The 10,037-nt window shown below is 37.2% G+C and overlaps 1 protein-coding gene across 1 annotated transcript in view; it reads left to right on the plus strand.

The window, feature by feature from the left end:
- LOC127431280 (ELMO domain-containing protein 1-like) overlaps positions 1 to 9,123 on the plus strand; it is a 10,951-nt gene extending 1,828 nt beyond the window's left edge. Inside the window, exons 3-11 of the mRNA XM_051681657.1 lie at positions 925 to 1,070; positions 1,202 to 1,230; positions 1,430 to 1,527; positions 1,678 to 1,807; positions 2,926 to 3,059; positions 3,197 to 3,265; positions 4,146 to 4,196; positions 4,965 to 5,098; positions 7,073 to 9,123. Of these exons, the coding sequence (XP_051537617.1) occupies positions 925 to 1,070; positions 1,202 to 1,230; positions 1,430 to 1,527; positions 1,678 to 1,807; positions 2,926 to 3,059; positions 3,197 to 3,265; positions 4,146 to 4,196; positions 4,965 to 5,098; positions 7,073 to 7,248 (967 nt within the window). The 3' untranslated portion in view covers positions 7,249 to 9,123. The remainder of the gene's footprint in view (positions 1 to 924; positions 1,071 to 1,201; positions 1,231 to 1,429; positions 1,528 to 1,677; positions 1,808 to 2,925; positions 3,060 to 3,196; positions 3,266 to 4,145; positions 4,197 to 4,964; positions 5,099 to 7,072) is intronic.
- Positions 9,124 to 10,037: the final 914 nt, after the last annotated feature.

Here is a 10,037-nt window from a genome sequence, read left to right on the forward strand (position 1 = left end):
CTTTATCATTAATTAAACACAGATGCTGACCAATCAGAACTATCCATTTTATAAATTCATATACATTTTAACCTGAAATGTTGATGTTGGTTAAAAAAAACTTTGTGGACATGTTATGGGTCATCTACCCACAAAGACTGCTTGAACATTTTTTGAATGTGTCATCTTGGACTACACTGACACTTAGTGGCATGGATGCAACATCATTCAAACGCAGAAGTGTTTAGTTACCAGTGCTTTTGTAGAAATTGTCTATTTACAGTCAGCCATGATTAATTTAATCCATGAGTGAAAAAGTCCAATAACAGGGCAGTAACTGAAATTAAGCGAGTAGTATTCGGCTGGTCATGTGATCCTAACATGGAATTCTTCATGTAGAATAAAACAGCTTTTATAAGGTTACCAATATGACTGGAGTCTTCACCTCATCTGTATGGACATGATTTTTATATGTACTGTATGTTTCAAAATTACAACTCATTTCTGTAGAAGTTTTTAAATAAGAGCAAACAAAATCTGAGTGCACCCTTAAGAATAATAGTTTCACAATCATATACACTCTCTTTTATCAAACACAGCTTTGCAGAACAGTGGCCCATTTCATCATAATGGCCTATGTATCTCAGTATCTCAAAAAGCAGATGTGCTTTTTAAAATAGGTATTAGATTTTGTTGACTTCAGACCATTAGAAGAGAAAAATAATGTGTTTACTGCATGTGTTGTATTTCTTTTGAAACCGCTCTGGCAGTGTTCATAGGAAACACACATCTTATAATAATGCAGTTCACGTTTAGACAACTCAAATATAATGAGCTTTCGACACACAATTGGGTACTTTTTTTTTCTGAGAGAGAATTCACAGGTGTATTAAGCCTGTTGGAAGTGGATTTGTGCACAGACCTTTTTATTTTCTACTATTCTAGGGTACTGACCCAGTTCCTAGTGTTCCTTTACTGTAAGTGTTTGTGGCGGGGCCTGAAATTTGTCATCAGGAAGGTGACAGGACGATGTGAGCTTCAACGCATCTGTTACAATAACAAACCTGGTGCTCGAAGGACGCTCAAGATCGGTAAATACTATTAATGACCTTTAGTGGAAATCACTACGATACATCTATAAGGCACTTTGTCTTTTGGCTGTTCTGGCTGTATAAAGGGATGTTTTTGACACTGTTATTTTATGTTTCTTGTAATCTCACAGAATCATCACTCAAATGTTCTAAACATGAGGTAAGTTGAAGAGGTGGTAGGTGTATACACACTACAACACTGTAATATTGGAAGAATTTGTAATATTATATGCTGAATCAAAAACTCATCTCATATTACAGTATAAGCAGCTTAAATATTTGCCATGTTATACTAATTATGTTGCTACTATATATTATCTAATAAATTGGATATTCTCATCCTTCATTTACCTCTATAGGTTCTGCAGTCTGCCGTCAGCGTTCACCCAGATTCTGTGGAAAAGACGATTGATGAAATAGTGTTCCTGAAAAAAATCAATCAAGACACTAACCCGCAGTAAGAACCCATGAGACCTATAATAGAACCTCAGTTTTAACAGCATTTGACAATACAGTGTGTTCATCTACAATTAACTCAAGTTCCTTCCAGTTCAAATACTTGAGCCACTTCTAGAACACATCTTAATATAGTAATATTTCTCCCCAGGCTTGGCATCTCTCTCCAGGCATGCCTGCTCCAGATTGTGGGTTATCGAAACCTAGTTGTGGAGGTGGAGAAACTGCGTAGAGAGCCGTATGACTGTGAAAACCCAGCACATGAGGAGATGCTTATGAAGGTATTGTGAGTAATGTGTATTTTTCTTAGTGGTTGTCAGCCTGAAAAAAGATAATATACACTTATTACACAGCTGTCTGGGATACTTGATTATGATTGGTTAATTGCAGCATTGTGCTGTCAAATAGTTTTGCATAATTGCCTCTAAACTGTATTTGAACATTGTCCCTTTCAACAAATCTCCCTCCCACTGTCTTTGTACCACTCCAGAGTCACTTTCTTTCTTGCATAATTAAAGGGATAGTTCACCCAAAAATTTTAATTCTCTCATCATTTACGCACCCTCATGCCATCCCAGATGTGTATGACTTGCTTTCTTCTTCAGAACACAAATGAAGATTGTTAGAAGAATATCTCAGCTCTGTAGTTCCATACAATGCAAGTGAATGGTGGCCAGAACTTTGAAGGTCCAAAAAGGACATAAAGGCAGCATAAAAGTCATCCATACGACAGTGGTTTAATCTATGTCTTCTAAAGCGATATGTTAGGTGTGGGTGAGAAGCAGATCTATATTTAAGTCCTTTTTTACTATAAATTCTCCTCCCTGCCCAGTAGATGGCAACATGCACAAAGAATGAGAATCGGCAAAAACAAAAGAAGAAAGTGAAAGTGGAGATTTATTGTATAAATTAATTAAATATTGATCTGTTTCTCAACCACACTTATCATATTGCTTCTGAAGATATGGATTTAACCAGTGAAGTCATATGGATTACTTTTATGCTGCCATTATATGCATTTTTGGAGCTTCAGATTTCTGGTCGCCTTTCACTTGTATGGACAAACAGTGCTGAGATATTCTTATAAAAATCTTAACTTGTGTTCTGCAGAAGTAAGTAAGTCATACACATCTGGGATGGCATGAGGGTGATTTTCATTTCTGGGTGAACTATCCCTTTAAATGCTTTCAGCTGAAATTAGTATTTGATGTCCTTCTATTTTCTTATTTGGTATGTAGTTGTGTAATAAGTGGGATAATGTAGAGCCAGCTGGTGATTATTAGAAAATAAACCCTGCCTCACGTCAGGTTTACTGCTAAGAGATAAATTAGCAAATGTACAGTAGGCCATAACTGTCCTTGATGGTGATGCTTTTCTTGAATATCTTTGAACTCAACAGTTGTGGAAGGAACTCTGTCCTGATTCTCCCCTCTCTGGACGCATCTCAAAGCAATGGTGTGAGATTGGTTTCCAAGGAAACGACCCCAAGACTGATTTCAGGGGCATGGGCCTTCTGGGCTTGCACAACCTACTGTGAGTATTTGAGTCTGCTGAAGTGAAATCAACACAACACATATTTGATCTTTATAGTTACTTAAACATACATTATTCAGGTAATTAATTCTAGCAATTTAGATGTTTTGTTGTTCAATTTACCTCTTTATTTGCAGGTATTTTGCAGAGCATGATAAAGCCACTGCTTTACAAGTCCTTCATGACTCCTTGCAGCCCAAACAAAGGTCAGACATTTCAGTCATGCGTATTTGTATTTGTCCTCAAAGGTGGCTACTTAAATATGGATGTACAGTAGTCTTTTACTGTTTTAATTTGATGGTCTTTTATAATCAGTTATGGTATAGGTGTATATATATTTGATTCAATGAAATCCAAACACACACATACACCGATCTGGACTGGATGCAGTCACACCAACACACATCAGCAAATACACACAAAGAGAAAATCAGACAGTAATTTCTTTGGAAGATTAACAGGAAAAGGAAAACACACACAGGATCTTGCCACATGATGTAAGTTTGGTGGCTGTTTACACAGAACCTGTTATCCATGTGATACTTCATACTGTCTATGCATACTAAGTTTATTTTAACTAAGTGTTTAAATAAGTGTTTTGTTAAGAGTTTGTCATATGTGTGCATTTTTCATGCTGTGTAACCGATCGCACCTTCATCTTGTTATGTCACCATGCATCATGCACATCAACACACCCACACATTCTTTTTTCTTTTCCTGCTTCTTTTTTTATTTCCATCACTTTGCCATGTGCAGGAACGTTTCCAAAGAGGAAGCCAGGTACCTCATCTTTTCTGTCTCAGTAAGAAAATCATTTTATCATTTTGCCTTAAAACTAATTGCTGTTTTTTTTTTTTATCTCGAAAAAGTCCAACCTCACCTCACTCTAAACACAAGGCATTTTGCTCCATTGTAACATTGGTTAGTAACTGTGAATGCTTTCTCTTTTCTCCAGCCTCATGTTTTATTGTTGACCGCATTCTATTCTTCTTTTAAAAGCTCTTTGAGGTCTAAAAGCACAGGCTGGAGTAGAGACACTCTAAAGAGTATTTATGTATTTATTTATTTATTTATTTATTCACACAGCAAGATGAGCAAAGCTGAGTGGGACAAGAAGAAATTTGACAAAGCAATTGGGTGAGTTTAGAATGTTGCAAGCAATTCTAATTATCATTAATAATTAATGCAAGACTTGCTATTTTTGCCTGGCAAACGACAACAGTCACAAAAAAACAACAACAAAAAAACAACAACAACACCTGAGCCATATCTAGGGACCAGAATATCATTGAGACTTTAGGCTCTTTTCATTTGGGCCAGTAAGCCACCATAAAGACACCAACACCCTAGACACCACCCAGAACACCTAAGCAACTACATTGCAGTGTATATTCAGTATATGCAAATATATTTTCATGTTAATTTTTAACTTTACATGACTTATTCTCACTACGTTGTGAAGTGGTCTTGCCAAATAAAGGCCAATTCCTATACCTGTGAATCTTAAAAAAAAAAATGATCCTGTCTGTGCAGTAGTTATTAGTAGCCCATGTTTGAACACTGCTTGTGTGGCAGCATTGATGCTTTGTGTGAGGTTTTTGATAGACTCTCTTCTGCTTGTTGTGGGCTTTCAGGATGCATTAGCTCTGATGTGCATAGCGGAGCCTGTTTGCTCACTGTTCATCTGACATGTGCACACACAGACACAATTAAAACACAAATACAGATGTATTCAAACAAACTAAGCACAAGTGGAAGCAAAATTAAACATGAGAACTCTCTGAACATTTTAGAATGTGTATTTACATTGAAAAAAGTACCAGTCCACTGTTCTAATAAAGAACTGACATGTTTGGACCTCTCTTATATTGTGTTCCATGATGACCAAAATCTTTTGTGGTGCAGATACTCCTTTGCCATAGTTGGCATAAACATCACGGATCTGGCATATTCCCTGCTGGTGAGTGGAGCGCTGAAGACTCATCTGTACAATGTGGCACCAGAGATGCCAAGTTTGGTGCACTTCCAACAGACATTCTGTGAGTGTTACTATAATGTCACCATTGTACTCATTGTGAAAACAGATCTGGATATTCATTGGAGATGAAATTTAATCTCATTGGAATATCTAAATTCCTTTAAATGGAATTCAATTTGTCATAAGAGTTTCCTTTCTTAAAAGACCCCATGAAATCAAAATGAGAGTTCTGGGAATTTCCAAATTCTTACTAGGAAAAGTGCAGTGGAATACCTCTTGAAGTCAGACTTCCAACTTGGAAACTTGTGCAGAAATCTTCAACTCTAATGTCGCCAAGATAAGGGTGCGTGACGTCTCGCAAATAGGTCGGCACCCGGGGAGATTTACAGAGTCAATGAAAAACATAGACATTTATTAAATAATATCAATGTCAACATTTCGACATTAAATGATCATAAAACTTGTTAAGCAAACGTTTGCAGAGACAAGTGTTCAACACATGGTAAATTATACCAAAGTCCCTTTCAAGGCAAGTCAGTCCATTCGGCGGCCATCTTTGAAATGCTCTTGGGAAGGCTGGGCAGCTATTTCTCTATGTAAACAAGCTCCTATTTACTTGAATGGGGAAAGACAGATATCTCCAAAACAGTAAGTCAAGATTATGATCAAAGAACATTTAAAATTGGCAGTAAAATCTGACAACAATGGTATCATACATTGTGCTTCTTTAGCTCAGATTATGCAAAAAAATGAATTTTTCCCAGCTTGTCTAGGTAATGCGCCTGTGCGTTCTCGAGTTGACTGACAGGCGATGTCTGTATCTAAAAGGTGATTGGCTCTTTTACCTGTAAGTCGTGACTTCCTTTTCTAATTCTGTTGGCCGTTCTGATTTCTCCCATTCATTTTAATAGAAGTGACCTGTCTCTGCTAAATAGTCTCTGCTTATATTCTCTTTTGATGATCGTACACATGTAGAACAAACGCTAGTATTGCAGCATTGTTTATAAGTTTGGTTGCTAGGAGACATCTCTGTTTGCAGTCGAATACCTGCTAAGCTAACGGGAGCGTTGCAGTTTTGTTTCCTTATACGTCATCTTCCGAGCATCAGGTATTGGAATGCCTTTATGGTCAGAGATATCAAGAAGGAAAATCCCACATATGACTTTGAATGGAACACAGCATTATAGTCCATTTCTGTTAGCATTAATGCACGGGCTTAACTGGGCTGAAGTCCCAGGGGCCCCTGGCTGCAGGAGAGCCCCCAACTCCCAGGGTTCCATCACACTATAGACCTTTTTCACATTCTGGGTTTTGGAACACGAAAGTAAACATGTGCAGGTTAAACTTCGACAGCGGTGAATGGGAGACCACAGCAAATATTATTTTCACTTACCCATTTGCTCCAAGAGCAAAAGAAAAAATCCACTATTTCGTTTGAATGACTTTCCAGAAGAGGAAAAAAATAGAGAGCGGTGGATTAAGACCGTCAAATGGGAGAAGATGCCAAATTTACTGTCACTCTCTCAGCAGCTGTAATCAAAACCACTTCGCAGCTGTGGTAATTATTCAGGGTTAATATAACACCAAGAATAATGCTATAAACTTACACTCAATATTTAAAAAAAAGAATCGTATAAAAAAGATTGCTAGATTTACGCTGCTAAATAAGGCAGAAACGCGTCATCACAGTCTGTGAGAAAGGTCTATTCTCCCCCGTCAACGTTCGCAGAGCAAACGCATGTAAACGCATGCAGCGGAAATGTAAACACAGAGGTGGTGCGCAACAGACATAGTGGTCCGTGTAGTGCATGGTCACAGAGTAAAAATGTTCCATTTCCCCCCAGTGTACTGGCTATATCAGGATTAGCCCTTTGATATGTTGCGCCCTAACTTCCTGTTTATATAGGAAATATGTAAACACAAGACACAAATGTGCACTCGTCAAGCAATTTCATGGAGTCTTTAAATCCATAAAGACATGGGTTCTGTGTCATTTTTCTAACCTGTTATCTTCTATCCATACTGTTTATCTCAGGTTATCTGATGCAGGAGTTCCACAGGTTTTGGATCGAGGAAGATCCATGTGACATCATGGAGTTTAATCGTGTGCGCACCAAGTTCTACAAGCGCGTCCTAAAGCAGCTGAAGAATCCTGACATGGCACTCTGTCCTCACTTCACTGCCTCTGACCTTCACCTGGTCAACCTGTAGCTTCTCTTTCACCTCAATTGTCGTGACCCCCGATATTTCACGTTTTCATCCTTAAGGTCCATGTCTCAACAACATCACATTACTGCCAACTGCTCAGTCAGTCTCATGAATGTCACATTCTTACACCATTGCCTCAATGAATCTCCGTCCCTCCCGTCCAACCAGAAAATAATTAAAGATCACCAGCACTGCTGAAGACCATGTTGATTGTATGTGCACATGGCAATAGTGCACCACCCTATAACTGAGTCACCTGATTCTGATATTTACAGCTACTGTATGCTGAAGTCTTAAAGGAATAGTTCACTCAAAAATGAAAATTATCTCATTATGTACTCACCCTTATGTCGCAATGATATTTTTATTTTTTTTTTTTTTTTTTTTTTTTTTTTGGCATAAAAGCACCATCAAAGTTTTCCATATGACTCATGAGCTGTACTACAAATCATTTGATAGTTTCCTGTAAGGACCAGTGCAAAATTTGAGTCGTTATTCACTGAAAATCTTGGAATGATATATGGGTAAGTATTGATGGAATATTGATAGAATTTCCATTTTCAGGTGAACTGTTCCTTTCAGGACAACATAAATCTGCATCGGAAGTGAAATGAAGTGAAGTGGAGAGAGATGTTTCCTAATAGGACAGGGCTCCCTATCCACCAGTAGGTAGCGCTGTTGGTACATATTAGGTAAAACATTAAACCTAGGCACCAGAGCTTGTATGTACCACATTAACTGCAGTAGACTGCATTGATACCAGACACACTTGGGAGTAGTTTGCCCTCTTCGTATACAGTACCATAAACTTTGTTGTAGATCTCTTTTAGCGACACAACTTATATGACGGAATTGTATGTTTTTTTCTTTTCTAAAATCCATTAACATTGCCATTATCCTCATGAACTGAAATGTACCCTATCTTCATATGAATATCACATAATGTACTGATTACTACATGTTGCCAAGAAGCAGAGCTTAAAAACAAATATCTACTTGCCAAATGGTAGGATAATGTGTGTTTTGTGAATGTTGTCAAACAGAGCACATGATTGTTTTGAAAAAAAAAAAGAAATGTATTAGTGTCTATGTAAAAAAATATGGAATGTTTCATTTTTCTGTTTTAGCACCAAAGCAATAAGTGACGTTTAGAGCAGTTACTGTACTTGTTTTGCTTTCTTTTGCACAAGTGTTGCCTCTATTGTTCATTCTTTTATTAACACTAATTAGCATAATTTATGTACAACTCTAAAGTTTAGCCCTGAGTGTTCAGTAATTTAGGCTTTCTTTAGTCTCTCTTAGTTGTATTTCTTCAACTTTTACAACTTTTTGAGTAACATCACAATGCATGCTCTCCATTTTGCGCTTCTGTTTATTTATTTATTTTCGTAAACCCTTAACATTATGTACGGTCACAGGGTTTGCATGATAATTTAGTTTTTGCCTGCAAAAAAATAATACATAAAAAAATGTGTTATTAGAATGTCACTTAATTTCAAGGCAATGTTGCAAATCAGTGCAATGTATGTTACTGACAGTGTTAAGCAGCTTTCTTATAAAAAGGCATTGTTTTAACTGTGATTTTTAATCTGTAAAGTATCAGAGTTGTGTCATCGGTTCCCCATTGTGGTCATTCTAAAAATGAGACAGAAGCACTTGCTGTACATAATGCCTTAGAGGTGGAATACATCTAAACATTATTAAAGCTCATCATTATGCATGGCTGAATTCTTCATGTAATTGTTTGTACCCCTCTTTTTCTTTCACAAATATAAACAAGCTTGCACATAAACAGCTTTCTAATGATCAGGCTCTTAATCAAATGAAATCTTTGTTCTGGGGTACTTAATAAATAAAATAAACCTCACAATAAAAGTTGCATGTTGGAGATTTTACTTTTGCATTATGTAAGGAATGAAAAAGTAAGTTACATGCAAGCTTTTTATGCTGTTATGAAACTGAGGAAGCACTGTTTAGAACAACAAACTGATTAATCAGAACCTATAGGCAAGGCTACTGTTATTCTAAAATCAAGACACGACTTGAAACATGCTGCTGTTTTCTTAATGTGGTGTCCATGTCTGTCCAGTAGTTCCCTAGATGTATCACGTGGGGGCAGTATTGTTCAAGATATTTTCACAGTATACTCACTTTATGTAAACGCTGGCTGAGTTCGGAATTGCACACTACCCATATTGCTCTTATTAATTCTGTCATATGTTTCTAGCCTCTGTCATCCTCACCTCATCAAACTCACAATTTGCACTCAGCCATGTAGTGTAATAATTTTATGCTGTGCTGTAGTTGTTCTGTAGTAAAGGTCTGCACAGGCCTTAAAATGAAACCCGACCGAACCATAGCGTCTCATTTTAAGCCCGAACCCGACCCGAAGACCGTGTGGCCCGACCCCGCTTACTATCTAATTTCTCCTAGCAAGTACTGTTGCAATAGGCTATATTTTATGTAAGCATATAGGCGACATTTGTAACAGGGAGAGTGGGGTAAGATGAGCCAGTGGGTAAGTTGACCCACCACCTGTGTCTGGGCAACCACACACAATTTGTGTCATGTAACCCTAAATTTAGTTTGCATTAGTCTCCATTTTCATCTTGCTGTGGAAGGTAGAAACATGTAGATTAAGTGGTAAGCATATTTTTTCACAAAAAACTGTTTTTTGCCTGTCAACGTTTTTTTTTTAATGGCAAATCAGGTATAGTCAATCTCACATCAAAAGTAATTTATCTCAGTTTAAAAAATTATATCAGATACAGTTGCAATCAAAATTACTCAAC

Source organism: Myxocyprinus asiaticus, chromosome 40 (genome assembly GCF_019703515.2).
Source record: "Myxocyprinus asiaticus isolate MX2 ecotype Aquarium Trade chromosome 40, UBuf_Myxa_2, whole genome shotgun sequence".
Taxonomy (NCBI): domain Eukaryota; kingdom Metazoa; phylum Chordata; class Actinopteri; order Cypriniformes; family Catostomidae; genus Myxocyprinus; species Myxocyprinus asiaticus.